This window comes from Rousettus aegyptiacus, unplaced genomic scaffold (genome assembly GCF_014176215.1).
Source record: "Rousettus aegyptiacus isolate mRouAeg1 unplaced genomic scaffold, mRouAeg1.p scaffold_m13_p_4, whole genome shotgun sequence".
Taxonomy (NCBI): domain Eukaryota; kingdom Metazoa; phylum Chordata; class Mammalia; order Chiroptera; family Pteropodidae; genus Rousettus; species Rousettus aegyptiacus.
The window spans coordinates 122,856,114-122,871,857 of NW_023416307.1; the positions used below are offsets into that span (position 1 = coordinate 122,856,114).

General features: G+C 44.9%; 1 protein-coding gene across 5 annotated transcripts in view; it reads right to left on the reverse strand.

Annotated features, from left to right (window-relative positions):
- Positions 1-15,744, reverse strand: part of FGD5 (FYVE, RhoGEF and PH domain containing 5) — a 109,856-nt gene that overhangs the window by 35,588 nt on the left and 58,524 nt on the right. For all 5 annotated transcript variants that reach the window (XM_016122034.2, XM_016122033.2, XM_016122032.2 and 2 more), the window contains exons 4-5: positions 12,273-12,331; positions 12,131-12,161 (exon numbers count right to left, since the gene is read on the reverse strand). In XM_016122034.2, coding sequence (XP_015977520.2) covers positions 12,131-12,161; positions 12,273-12,331 — 90 coding nt within the window. The remainder of the gene's footprint in view (positions 1-12,130; positions 12,162-12,272; positions 12,332-15,744) is intronic.

The following is a 15,744-nucleotide window of genomic DNA, read 5'->3' on the forward strand; positions in this document are numbered from 1 at the left end:
CCAACAGACCCCAAACTGATATACAGATTCGTTGCAGCCTTTATCAAAGTCCCAGTTGCCTTTTTTACAGAAATTAACAAGCTGATCCTAAAATTCATATGAAGATGCAAGAGACCCAGAAGAGTCAAAACAACTTTGAAAAAGAACAAAGTTGGAGGACTCACACTTCCTGATTTCAAAACTTACTATAAGGCTAGAAGAATCAAGACTGTGTGGTATTGGCATGAGAATAGACATAGATCAATGAAATTAAGAATACAGAAATAAACCCTCACATTTATGGTCAAACTATTTTCAACTAGGGTGCCAAGAAAACTCAATGGGAAAAAAAGTATTTTCAACAAATGGTGCTGAGATATTTGGATATTCACAGGCAAAATAATGAATTTGGACTCCTTCTTTATATCATATATAAAAATTACACGAAATCAAAAACTTAAAGGTAAGAGCGAAAACTATAAAACTCTTAGAAGAAAACATGGCAGGTAAATGTTTGTGGTTTGGGGGTAGGCAATACTTTCTTAAGTATGATACCAAAAGCACAAGCAACAACAACAGAAAGATAAATTAGGCTTCGTGAGAAATTGAAAAATTTTGTGCTTCAAAGGATGCTATTGAAAGAGTGAAAAGACAACCTGCAGAATGAGAGGAAATGCTTTCGAATCATATAACTGATAAGTGCCTTGTATATAGAATCATAATAAAAAGGTAACCCTTTAAAAATGGGAAAAGAATTTGAAAAGACATTTCTCCAAAGAAAATATACATATGATTAAGAAGCACGTGAAAAGATGCCCACCATCATTAGTTACTAGGAAAATTTAAAACCGAAACCAAAATGAGGTATCGCATCACACTCACAGGATGGCTATAACAATAAAGACAATAAGCACTGCAAGAAAGTAAAGAACCTGGAACCCTCACACTCCGATGGAGGGGATATAAAACAGTGTTACCATATGATCCAGCAACTGCACACCTAGGTATATACCCAAGAGAACGGAAAACCTAGGTTCACGCAAGAATTTATACATGAATGGTCACAGCAGCATTTTCATAATCGTCAAAAAGGGGAAGGAATCAAGATTGTCCATCAAATAATGAGCAAAATGGAGTATATCCACACAACAGAGCATTACTCAGCCATGAAAAGAAACGAAGTACTGATACATGCTACAACATAAATGAATCTTAAAAACATTAATATGCTAGGTAAAAGAAGTCAATGACAAAAGACCACAAATTGTATAATTCCCTTTATATGAAACGCCCATTATAGGCAAATCTATAAAGAAAGAGCTAGACTGGTGGATGCCCAGGGCTGAGGGGTGGGTGATGGAGAGTGACAGCTTAGGGGTACGGGGTTTCTTTTGGGAGTGATAAGAATGGTTGTGGTGATAATTGTACAACTCTGAATATACTAAAACCCATTTAACTTTGTACTTTAAATGGCTGAATTGTATGATATGAGACTTATATCTCAATTAAGTATTTTTAAAAAATTGAACAAGGAACTCACAGACTGGGAGAATGTTCGCAACACACACATCTGAAAATGGAGTTGTGCCCAAAATATTTAAAGAACTACAAATCAATAAAAGAGACAACTCAATTAAAAAGAAACAAAAGAGACTTTCAAAATTTCAAAATGGTTAATAAACAGAAGAAAAGATGCTCAGTTTTTTTAATTATTAGAGAAATGCCAATTAAAGGCAAAGTGAGAAACCACTACATAATCACCGGAATGGCCATGAGTAAAAAGACTGACATATCAATATGCTGGCAAGCTGAGGAGTAAGTGATATTCCCATACATCAGGCTGGGAGTATGTATTGCTTCAACCTCTTTGTAAACCTATTTGGCAGTTCCTAATAAAGCCAAATCTATGACCCAACAATTCCACTCCAAGGTAAATACCACAGAGAAATGAGTGCACATGTTCCTTTAAAGATATATATAAAACATTCATAGTAGCTATACAGGCATACCATATTTTATTGTGTTTTACTTTATCGTGCTTCACAGATGTTGCATTTTTTTACAAACAGAAGGCAAAATCCTTCACCAGCAAAAAGATTATGACTTGCTTTATGATGATATTCAGTTTGTTGCAGTCATCTGGAACCGAACCCACAATATCTCTGCGGTCTGCCTGTAATAGTCCAAACTGGAAACGACCTAAATGATCACTAATTGGAGGATAGGTATACCAACTGTGGTATATCCATACAAAGGAATATTGGTATACATGAAAATGTGGGTGAATCTCACACATTATGCTAAGCTAAAAAAGCCAGGCACAAATGAATACATAATTCAGTATTTCATTCATATGTGGTTTAAGAACAGGCTAGCCCAACTGAATGTGATGGAAAGCAAAACTGGTAATCTCTAGGGTGTGACTGATGGGAGGGGCATAGAGGCTTCTCCTAGAGGATGGTAATGTTCTATTACGACGGTGGTTATAAGTGCACACAGATGTACTACACATGTGTTAAAAATCTGAGCCCTATCTTTAAGATTTGCGCACTTAACTGTAAGTTATAAAACATTTTTTAAAAAGAAAAACATCTCTCTGAGGTCTTTAGGGGAGGAAGAATAAGCACTATTTCCCCTCCACTGCTTTCACATCTCTTCCAAACCCTCCTTCATTTGTGTCCAGGCCTCTGGGCCAAATAAGACTCCTGGGCCCTTCAGAAGCTGGTCTAGCCTACCTGTAGCTGACCGCCCTTTTCTATACACCAATGGTTCTCCAAGTTGAGTATGCCTCACAATCACTTGCTGGATTTATTCAAACTCAGAATGCTGGGGCTGGATAATTTTAGCTTTCCCCAGTTCCCAGGGGAGGCTGTTGCTGTTGCTGGTCTTGGGACCATGCTTTGAGTACCGCTGCTTTATATGAATCCTCTTTTCCAGCCTCTGTGTCCTTGTTCTGTGCTTCTGGCATCTGATTCATATATTCCTAGTCTTTTAAAAGCTGCTTCAAATGCCACCTCCTCCAGGAGGCCCTCCTGGGTGACTTCAGCTGTCAGTTTAAGGTCCTCTCAGGGGTCCTACAGCCTCTATAAATCTGGGGTCACAGCCTCAAGGGAGCCACTCCAATCTCAGAATGTCTCTGAAGTCTCATAGCTTAGCTTGAAAATTAATGCATGTTTTACATTATTCTTTAAAATATATCCTTGTCTGATTTAATTTATTTAAAATTATGTATCTAGAGCAAAGCAGAGGCTCTTAGAAAATATGCTGTTTATCCCATGGTCTCGAGTACTCCTGGGCACCTACTGCACACACCTCCAGGAATATTATATGTATCCCAGTCTGGAAAGCAATGGCTTTGCAAAATTTTGCGTTGTCAGGCTGTTTACTTTGCGTGTTTCTGTTATCTTCCCTCCAACTAAGCAGAGAGCAGACTGATTCCCTTTTGTTTCACCCTCAGATTGACCTGGCTTTGTTCACAAATGTGCTGAATGAATGTTGCTACTTTCTCACTAGGTTCTCAGTTTCAGGTGCAAATTGGAATCACCCTGGGAGCTTTACGACTCCAGCTGACCAGGCTGCACCCCAGACCAATTAAATACAAATCTCTAAGGGTGAAATGAGCATCCACATTTTTTAACGCTCCTGGGTACCCATGCACACACAGCTGGTGCTGGGAACCAGTATTCTAAAGGATGTTGGCTTCTAGGGGTGGGGAATCACACAAAGCCTGTGCTGGAGCGACCTCTCAGGATCAAGTGCCTCTGAGTCTCAAATGTTAGTTTATCAATCAGTATCACCTAGAGGGTTCATTAAAACCGTTTCAGATTTGGCAGTTGTGGGGTGGGGCCCAAAAATACACATTTCTTACCAGTTCTGAGGTGATGCTGACACTGCTGGTTTGAGGACCCGCTTCGAGAGTCACTGACTTAAATGACTTTCACACACTGTGCTCTGTGGAAACCGAGGGTTGAGGGAGGTGGAGGCAGAACCTAAACTTTGGCCTTCACCTGCCTTGGAACCCAAGTACCTCCACTTTCATCCACTCTTCATATTAGGGTTCTGAGTAAAATTCCATGTGAAGACAAGCCTCCGTGTAAAAATGTCTGAGTCCCACTAGCCAGTTCAGGGTGACGAAGGAACAAGAGACTTTCCAGAGTCACACAGCATTTTTTTTTTCCTGGACTGAATGAAAAATATAGAGAGAAGAGCAACATGCCTGGGGTAGGACCCTCCTCTACTAAGATACATCTCCAATAGCTACTGCATTCGTACCTCCCAACGTGGGGAGCTCACCCCCTCCCCAACACTTCAGGTAGAAAAAAAGCATGTTTCCTCCAACTGAACTAAACTGCCTGTCTCCGATTTCCCCCAAACATCTTCCCTAGGAGAGCCCAGCAGAGACTCGGACACGGGGCCCTCCTTACTCAATTAAAAATTATTTCTTCATGTTGTCTGCGAGCCGGGGTTACAAAGGTAAATAAGAGACACACTCCCTGCCCTTGAGAAACAAAATCTTCCTGGCTGCACATCAACTTCCCCAGCATGAGGCCATTTTGGAGCTTGGTCTGGGTTAAACTTTGGGTCCCCTTCATCACCCCCTCCCACCCTACAGGATGAATCTTCCTTACTCAGGTCCTCAGAGCTCCCAAATTCCTATGCTGCCCTCTTGAAGCACCTTGGGACATGGCATTCAGGCTCTCCCCGAAGACCAGCTCTCCAGCCACTTCCTGTACACCCCATACTCCCAAGCCCTCCCTTCAATGCACTTGTTCCTGCTGCTCCTACTCTCTGGAAGGCCTGTTCTTACTTTCTGTCCATCAATGCCCATCTCAACACCCCCTCTTCCAGGAAGCCTTCCTTGACCTTTGTTCCTCCCGATCACACTGATTCCCCCCACCTTGGGCTCCTTACCACCTAACCAGACTGTTCTACATCTATTTGTCTTCTCCCCTTCTCAGGGTTCTGGAGTCAAACGGCCCTGGACCCACTTCTCACTGGCCATGTGACCTTGGGTAAGTCACTCACCTTCTCTGAGATTCAGTTTTGGACCAATCCAACCATCCGAGAAATATTTATTGAGCACAAACTACGTGTAATTAAATGACACAATGTATATCAATTGCCAAGCACACATAAGAGGTCAACAAATACTCTCTGCTACCCCCGACTTTTCTCCTCTACAGCATATGCTATACTGGACACTGACTATAATGAGAAGCAAGAGCTGGCTGGGTGAGGCAAGAGGCGACTGAGGTGGGGACAAACTGACAGCACACCAATTTAGGAAAGTAAACTCATAAATTGTAACAGAATCCCACTGAATCCTGCATTGACTTGTTATGTCAGCACCAAGGCCACAGCCAAATGAAACTCCTACACAGTGCTTAGGGAGGGCTTCTGAATTAATGTCCTCTTTCTCCAAGCAGTGTGAGAAGTCTGGCTCTGTTCTGGGGCTCTCCTGACGCACTTTTAAGTGGTTACTACTACTGAGAGAGGGGGTGGTGCATGAGTGGGGTGCATGCAGGGAGGATCTGGAAGCCTCCCATTGTCTTTCTGCACTGCGTCCTGCCGAAACCCTTCCCCAAGTCTCTTCACGAAAACTTGCTCACACCCTCCAGGGCACCTCCTTCCTCCCCAGAGTACTGGAGAGCCCTCTCTTGATTGCACATACTCCCTTGGGGAAATCCAGACCTCATCAGGAGCTTCAGTTAACATCTCAATACCTGATCACTTCTAATGCACCTCTGATGCCCAGATGACCACTCGGATGTCCTTCCCTGAGCCCCTGACACTTAACAAGACCCGCACTAAACTCATCATCTCTCTCCCATGCCTAGCCTGAGCCCGTCCTGCACTTGTTGTCTTAGTGTGTCAGCAAGCCAAATATTGGGTCAGCCTGGAGCCCTCCCTCTGTCTCCCACACTCCACAGCCCATCAATCACCAAGCACACAGTCCCAAAATCTGGGTGTAGCACTCCAGTCCACTGTCGTCTCTTGTTGGAAGCACCCAGCAGCCTCCCTAAGGACCTTCAGGGGATCAAATCCAAAACCCAAACATGCCTGCCTCACCGGCCACTTCCTGCTAAGCCCTGCACCTTGCTGGCTCTCCCGCTCACTCAAAAGGCTCCAGCCAGGCTGAATTTCTTTCAGTTTGAAATCACACCATTTTCTAACTGGCCTCCAGGCCTTTGCACGTCCTGATCCCTTTGCTAGATACAAGCCTTCCTCACTGTTCCCCCACCTGGCTAACTCCTCCCTACCCTTCAAGTCTCAGCTTAGTCATGCTTCCTCCAGGAATCCTTCTCTGACCCCTAGAAACCCGGGTGGTTGCCTCCCCTGAACAGCCTCTGTATGCCTCCTGCCACTGTATTAATATTGTTTCTTTCCATGCCCATCTCTCTCCCAGACTGTTGATTCCTGTTGGGCAGGGACCTCCCCTTGTCATTCCTCCATAAGTCTCCTGAATCCAGCACATAGGAGGTGCTCAGGAAATATTTTTGACTTAAGAAATGATAAGACTGCTGGAAAGACTGACCCTGCCATCACTCAGTCATCAGATATTTACTGAGCACCAATGGTGTACTGAGCATCACAACCCACTGGGAACAGGACCTGTCAAGCTCTTTGCCCTCAGTGAGTGAGACAGACTGTAAGTAAGCACCTAGAAACAGCTTCACAATGCATGAAGCAGAGCAGACAGAGTTAAAGGGAGCAATGGACAATTCAGCAAACATAGCTGAAGACTTCAATACCCGCTCTCAGTAATGGATGGACAACAAGACAGAAAATCAGCAAGAGTACAGAAGACTCAACGGCATTGTCAATCAACCTGACCTAAGTGACACCTACAGAACAGCCACCCAGCTAGAGCAGAAAACACACCCTTTAAGTACACGGAACATTCCCCAGAATATATTAGATGCCAGGCCACAAACTAGTCTCAATAAACGTAACAGGACTGAAACTATACAAAGTACATTCTCTAACCAGAATGCAATTAGAAATCAGCAGCAGAAGGAAATCTGAAAAATGCACTGCTATTTGTGAATTAAACACATAATTTTAAATAACTCATGAGTCACAGAGGAAATCGAAAGGGAATAAGAAAGTATTTGGAACTGTATGAAAATGAAAGCGCAACATAACAAGTAAACAAATACATAAATTTAATAATTTCAGATTGTGAAAGATGCAATGAAGAAAATAAAATGAAGCACGAGACAATACTGAAGACGCAGTGTGGTTGCAGATCTTCCCCACTCCCTGCCATAGCCTCATCATGGGGGAGAGCATATCCCTGTCTCTCGCTCTTGGGTCTGGCCATGGCACTTGCTTTGGCCAATAGGATGGGACCAGAGAAGTTGTGAGCTTAAATCATAGAAGCCCTCTGGTATTTCTACTTGTTCTTCTTGCCTGCGCCATGGGAAGAGCCTTCCTTGAGTACCTCCTGCCCCTTCAGCCTGGACCCCAGAACGGACACACAAAAAGCACAGCGACTGAGCTGAACCTAGCTTTGACCAACTGACTTCCAGTTGACTCAGCTTCCCTTGCAACTAGGAGTGCCCGATGAGATGGGGGAAGAAGTTGTCAAGTGAAACTTTCCGAAATTCTTTTTTCAAGTGAACTAACTCAGCTGGGAGAATAAGCATTTGATTTTTCTCCTCTTTCCTTTCTCCCTGGAACAAGGATATCATGGCTAGAGCTGCAGAAGCCGGCTTGTATTCATGAGGAACCTTGGAAATGGATGCAGTAGATAAATGGAACATTGGTCCCTGAGACCTTGTAGAGCTGCCAAGTTTGACCTGGATCTCCTACTTCTGGACTTATTTCACATGAAAGAATCACCTCTAAATTACTTAAGCCATCATAATTGGGTTTTTATTACTAGCGGTCAAACATAATTTTTAACTTACACAGAGTTATTAGGAAAGGCTTCTGTAGGAGATCGCATCATTCAGAAATGGTCATAACAATATCTCTTATCTCACGTGGTCATATTAAAATGTGAGTTTGATACCCTTCCCATTGAATGGAGGAGACTATTTCCCCTCCTCTTGAACTTGGGGGGACCTTTGTGACTGTCTTGACTAATGGGAGGATGGCGGAAGTGGTGCTACGTGACTTCCAAGGCTAGATCATAAAAACGCCACGCACTTCCTCCTGGCTCTCTCTTGGGACACTCACTCTTGGAAACAAGCCACTATGCTGTGAGGAAGCCCACACCTGCCCATAAAGAGACCACATGGAGAGGCCACAAGTAAGTGTTCTGTTCAGCAGCCCAGCTGAGATCCCAGACATAGCCAACACCAACTAGCAGCCGTGTGAGTACAGGCACCTTGGGGGGATCCCAGTCCCTGGCCATCAAGTCTCCTCTAATCCTTAAGTTTTCTCCAGACATCATGCAGCAGAGACATGGTTCCCCATGTTGCCCTGTCTGAACTCCTGGCCCAGAAAATCCGTGAACATAATAAAATGCCACTAAGTTTGAGGGACACCACTTCTTTGAGGTGTTGACACTTGAACTGAGACCAGAATAAGGAGGAGGAATTGGCTCTGGGAAGATCAGGGGTAGGAAATGCCAGTGGAGGGAAAGCAAGTGCAAAAGCCACATGACGTGACTGTATTGGTAGTACCTGAAGAACAATAAGAAGGCTAGTGTGACTGGAACAAATGATGAAGAAAATGGTAGGAGGTAATGCTGCAGAGGGAGATGAGGACAGAATCATGTAGGGCCTCTTAGTTGTGGGAACGTCTCCTGGGGCATCAGATGGTGACAACTGCCAGTCACTTCTCCCAGCTGGCACACTGGCTTCTGAACAGGCCTTTAACACCTTGGCCCAAAGGAGGGATCCACGTAGGATTTTTTTTTTTTTTTTTTAGATGAGAAAATAGAGGATTCAAAGTACCCAGGGGCCATATCTGTTCAAAATCTCCAACAACTCACTATAAACAAGAAAAAGCATAGGCCCCTTAGCCTGGCATTTTGGACCTATCACTTGACCCCTGATTCTACCTCCCACCTTCCTTTCCAAACTTATCCATGTTCTAACAATATGTGGCAACGTTCTATTCTCCAGACATATGATGTACCTTCGGGCCTGTGAACATTTCCATGCTGACCACCTGCCTTATATGCCCCCCTCCATTACTACCCTGGCCTGGTGGGCTCCTTCGAAGTCCGTCTCAGTGGCACCTCATCTACCAACCTTCCCAGATACCCCAGAGGGAAATGTCTCTCCCTCCCTCATTCTCCTATAGACTTTGCACAAAACTACAGATGTGCAAATTATACTTACCACAGAGTGACATAATGGTCTGTTCACTTATCTAGTTCTCCTCCCCACCTTTACTATTTGGCCCCACAAAAAAGATAGACCTACTCAAAGGCAGGTTCTCAGCCTTTTTGTTCTTTGGGACTTCAAGGCCTATCTCAGTGCCTATGGCACTGTAAACATCCTATGATGTTTCATCCAGAAGAAATGAGTAAATTAGTTGGGTGGATGGATGAATGATGGACAGATGGGGGGTTGAATACCAAGACAGATGGATGGATGGGTAGACATATGAATAGTGGATGAATGGGGGGGGGCGGTGAATGGGTGCATGGATGTGTCATTAGATGCAAGGATAGATGAAAGAACAGATGAGTGGGTGAAAGGCTGTCTAGATGAGTGGATGAGATATTGACTGTTTAGACAAATGAGCAGGTAGATGAATGTGTTTCTGACTGGGTTCTTGGAAGGATGAAATGAATCTTTCAACCACAAGTCAGCAAACTTTTTCTGTAAAAGGACAGATAAATATTTTACACTTTGTGGACCACACATGGTCTCAGTCATATCTTCGTTTTGTGTGTGTGTGTGTGTGTGTTTTCACAAATGCTTAAAACACATAAAATAGTCTTAGTTAATAAACCATTATTAGGCCATCTGTCCTGGGGACCTGAGTGCCCCTGCTCACACGGCAAACAGAATCTTGGCCATTAGAATTTAATTTCGGACGACCACAATTTTTAGTAATCCTGAGTTAGCTCTATTTACTATTTGATGAGCACAGAGTTGAATCCCAAACACAGAAGACCAGAAGCCATCTCCAAACCCTTTTCAATAACAGTATAGCAGAGTCAAAGACTTTTCTCGATGGGGAGGTTCGGAATGCACAGTCGGCCCCTCCCATTGGGCAGCCTTGGGATTTCAACAACATCGAATTTCTAAGGAGGAACTGAGAGAGAGCCTGACAATTTAGTGATCAGTGATAGATCAGGGTTGGGGAGTGGTAGAGAACAGCCCAAAGTCTATGGGTCTCCTTTTGACTAGTGTCCCTGGCTAGGAGTCACGTTGTGGCATTTCTGCCACTTCTATTCCCATAAGCACTGACGTCATAAACGCAGCTCCAGATCACAATTTCTCGCAACTAGCTTATGAGTTGTGATTTTTATGGGCTCTTTTTTTTCCTCTTCAGGATATTAGTATGGATTACCAGCGGCTTCAGCATCTTTCCAACTGGCAGGAAGCAGTGCAAACACAGATGGAAGTTTCCCAGTTAAAACCTTCTTAACAAAGTCATAAAACAAAAAAGCCCGGCCCCTCTCTGTCATGCTGCCAGCTCAGAAACCAGTGAGAGAAAAGAAAAAAATGGGAGAGTGATTCTTCCTAACCTTGCTAAATAGATCTTTTAGTTGTAATGGGGCGGGGGGGGGGGGGTATGTTTCATACCTGAAGGCTTTTGGGTTTAATAATGCACACATGGCTCTCTTCCTCAAGGCAAAAATGAGGGGCTGGGAGCACAGACCAGACGAGTGCTCTGCGGGGATCTGAGTGCCCCTGCTTACAAGGCAATGTGACACCAGGGTGATGACACTGACAGGGACCTCGGCTGGATCTCGGCAAGAGACCTGGCTTGGTGCCAGGTGCTTTGCTGCCTCCAGAGAAGTCCCTGACCTGAGGAACTTCAAAGGCAGTTGGGGACACAGGATTACGACATGCCAGTGCACTGGGAATCAGGAGAACGGGTGTCCTGGCTCAGTCACTCTGTGACACTAACTAGCTGAGTCACTCCTTCTGGGCCTCCTTATCACCACTGACAAAATGTCCAAGATGGACATCCCAGCTCTGATGTTCTTGGAAAGACATGGCAAACAATACAAAGCAGTGTAAAATCAGATGCTAAACTACGAGGAGACTGCCAAACGCTTGGAATGCTCAGAGAAGCAGGGAGCCATCACAAGGGCCTGGGGAGCCGAGCCTGCCACGCCCCCTCACTTCTCACGGCTTCGCTGTACCTTATTCCCTCATCCCTCACGGCACCTCCTCAGAGAAGCCTGCCCCAGGTTGTCCGTCACTCCCCCTGTGCTCTAAACAATTTATTCACTCATTTGTCTTCTTCTTTGGCCATGTTACTCCTGCAGAAGAACCCAGTCTGATCTGTCTTTCCATTCCCCAGCTCTGTCACACAGCAAGTGTTCCAACAATGTTTGTTGAACTGCATCAAACTGACCACAAAGGGAGACTTTCTAGGCAGTCTTGTGGGTTGTGAAGGGTGACAGTTTCTGATACCCAGGCATTCCCCAGTCTCACTTCCTTTCTTCTGAAAGTCAAGAGGATTCCCTCACCACTGCCTCAGGAACTATTGCCCCAATTCTGCATTAACTGAGAAAATCTTGTGATACCCCAATTGCTCTGTCACTGTGCAAACACAGCACCTTTTCTATACAGACCTAAACATATAATGCATGCGCGTGTGCACGCACACGCACAAACACATAACCGTACACACACATACATAGGCATGCACCCATGCACATGCATCTTGTACACAAAGCAATGACCCAGAAATACAACTGTCCTCCTTCTACCATGCTCAACAAGAGGGCTGAGGAAACTGCGGACAACCCTCAGTACATCACCCATGCAGCACCCTCACCCCTGCAACCAGCGCAGAGAGCCATGCCCACAGAAAGCGCAGTGCTATCCACTCCTGAAGCACATGAATCAGGAGAAAGACTTCCCTGAAAAGCCTCAGAGAACACTTGCCTGCTGCCAAGCCTCTGTTCATGGAAATCAACCTCTGTCTCCTCATTGCTTTTCTGCCTCTTATATCACCGGCTTGTAAAAGGGCAATTAGTTTTGGGAAATTAGAATGATTAACTCACCAGATGTAAGTGCTGGAGCATCTCCACATATCTGTAGAAGGAAAGGGGTTGAGTTTGCATTAATTCACGTCCTTTATAAGGCAGGGAGGGGCGATGCTCTGCTAACAAGCTCAAGGCCACAGGCAGCTGTTTGGGGACTCACGCTTTCTCTGAAGACAGCAGTTCCTGTGCAATGACATGGGCTCTGGACTGCCCTTCAACCTGCGGGAGGAAATAGAGCCATCAGAAGGGGCAGCACCAATAGGGGCAGCAGAGGGAGACCCCAGCTCCACAGGCATCAGGTTCACAGAAGAACCTCCACAGAAGAAATTCCATGAACTCTTCAGGCCATTCCCTGGCACTCACTACCCGTATGATCTTCAACCTCACTGCACCTCAGTTTCCTCATCTGTAAATGCGGATATTAAAAGCATCGAACTCAGAAGGCTGTTGAACTAATGCTTAGTATAGTGCCTGCCATGTAGTAAGTGCTCAATAAGTGGCTGCTGTGACCGCGTGACCTCTGCTTCCACCACAGCCCCGGCGATCTTGGACAATCTGGAATTCTCTGTGCATAGGGAGCTCTCTCCTACCTCTTGCTTGTCGTCCCCTGTGTCCTTTTTCCCTTCTCTGACTGGTTAACTCCCAGTTATCCTTTAAGACTTAGCCATAGATAGCATCTATCACCTTCCCCAAGGAGCATTTCCTGATCCCCAAGCAGAACTTGCTGGGTTGGGTATCCTTTCTGAGTGACCCAACTCAGGACGCCTCTGGAGGGCGGGGCCCATTAAGTTCACCACTGCATGACCAGTGTATGGTATACAGTAGATTCCCTTTTGTTGACTGAAAGAAAGAATGAATGAGTAAGCAAATCATTCCACTTTGAAAACACGAATGCTCTTGGCTGACCTTAGAAGGTGAGCCATGTAACCTATCTGAGTCCCAATTTCTGCACCTGTAACATTTGGGAATAATTGCGATTATGTTTATAGACAGGAAGGATGGGTGGGGGCTGAGGCAGACGCCTGGGCCTTCTGCCACAAGCAGGCCCCCGCTCCCCGCCGTGGCCCCAAACCTGCAGGATTCCAGACACAGCTGGTGGCAGGGATCCAGAAGAGGCAGCCTAAGAGAGCAGGTGGTAGATGCTGGGCATGTGCAGGCATGGCTGGGGGCAGGGCCCACGGTGGAGCAGAGGGCACTCCGCGAGAATGCCTGGCTTCTGGTTCTAGCCCTACCATTGCCTCCTGGTGCAGACCTGCACAAGTCACTTTCTGAGGTTGAGCTCAGGTTTCCCATGTGCAGACAAAGTGATCTTTAAATTCACTTCCTGTGTGTTACTAAACTTGGGGAGTCACCAGTTAAGGGAGTGATCTACTCTAGAGACTAGAAATTCACTACAGGCTGAGGGAGCAACTGCAGTGTGGCAGTTATGAGTGTGGACTCCAGAACTAGGCAGTTGGGCTCAAATCCTGCCTCTGCCTCGTTTACTAGTTGAGCAAGTCACTTTCTTATCTGTAAATGGGTACAATAGTATAATGGTATCTAACACACATGCATATTGTAAGGATTAAATGAGTATTGATATAAACATATATGTGTATGTATATAGACATTTACAGATGTATAAATCTATATATGGATATAAATCTATATATAAGTATCTAGCCAGAAATTTCTATCTATCTATCTATCTCACACTTGGAATAATGCCTGCCACACAGTAAGCACTATAGAAGTAACAGCTGTCGTTATCCTTGTTATTTTTGTTATTGAGGTGGTGTTAGGAACAGAACCAAGTACCCAGGGATGGAAGAAGGAAAATAATTTACATGGTCAAGTTACAAAGGCCTCAATTGTACAATAAAGACTGAGCCACTCCTCTGACAGTAACAGCTTAGGCAGTGGAAAGAAAGCAAACGGGCTCTGGAACCAAGCACATCCAAATCCAAATCTTGGCCCAGTGGTAACTGTATGACGTCTGGCAAACCATTACCTCTGAGTCTCAGTTTTTTCATCTGAAATACGGTGGAGAATAAATTACACACTGGTCTTTTTGACGACGCACTCCTGGCTCACAGCCTTCACTCTCTCTGTTCCCTATGCTCATGATGTTCTTCCTCAGATGTTCTCATTCTTACTTTCTGACTTTTGAATGTCTCTGCTCAAAGTTACATCTCATCTGGCCATCCATAATCACCTGAACTAAAGAACACCCCAAGTCACTCTTTAACCCCAGGGTTTCTCAACCTTGGCATTACTGACATTTTAGGCCAGACAGCTTTTGACGCAGGTGCTGTCCTAGGTATTACAACACTATTAACCGCATCCGCAGCCTCTACTGCTGCTGTGGATGGCAGCAGCAGGCCACGATTTTCAGTTGTGACAACTAAAAATGTCTCTAGATATTACTCTCAGGGCAAAATCTCACACCCGGTTGGGAACAACTGTGCTAATCCTTTATTTTGCTTGTCTTTTCTCTAGAGCAGTCACACTACCTTATATTGTCCTTATACACAGGAGATGTTCGATAAAAGTTTGAACAAACAGATGAAAAGGGATACAGTGCCTGGCACATAGTTAGTGCTCAATAAAGAGTTCTCTCCCTAGCTGGTCCATATCTAATAGTTTCTTGGCTAAGAAGCACAGTGTTTTCTGGAGACTTCTGTCCCTCTGAGGCCACCTTACTAATGCAGACCTTGGGCCCATGGTTTAGTCTCTCTTGCATCTTGCTGCAGCCTCTGTGGTGGGCTGTTACAGCATTCACAGAGCAGGAGGGAAAACTGTGAGGCCTGCAGAGGCCGCCAGCCTCACCTGGCCGCCTTCCTTCCCACTGGCGCCAAATTGTGACTCAGTGTCTGCCTTCTGCATCTGCAGGTCTAGCGTGGGGCTCTGTGGACAAGAGCAGCTCACTCCTCTCAATGCAGGGGCTCCTTGAGAATCCCACATGTGAAACGGCTTTGTAAACAAAACCTTCCCAATGGAAAATGTATTCTGCCAGGATAGGCCTCACCAGCTAAGAAGAAGATTGTGGTCAAGCTTCCATAAAGAGAGGAAAGGAGTCAGGAGATCTGAAGCTCAGCTTCTTCTCCTATAAAATGAGTGCAAGAGTCAAGATGACCTTCATTCTTCCATGGGCTTGTGATTCAATTCTCATTTGTCAACTGATGTGATGCTAAAAAGGCCTGATTCAAATCCTGGGCTCCACCCCTACCTATACCTATGCCCTCGAACAAGTTATTTCTCTTTTCCGAGCCCCATTTGTAAAACATGGATAATGATGATAATAATAATAATTAATAATTAAATAGCTAGCATTTACTGAACACTTATTATGTCTTAAGTATAACTTTAAGCTTTTTACATGTATTATCTCCCTGAATCTTCCTCAAAGCCTATGAGGTAGGTACTTATTATTTCCATTCTACACATGAGGAAACTGAAGCACAAATAAGTCCTGCCCTTTACCCAAAGTCACTGTTATTAAGTGGCAGAGCCAAGATTCAAACCCGGGCAACGTGGGTCTTAGCAGCACGACTGGCACATAGTAAGTACTCAGTAAATAGCATCTCTGCCAATTAGGGGTGGTGGGTTCTTCAAACTGGGAAGCACCTATTCTTTACCTGCATTGTAAAGCC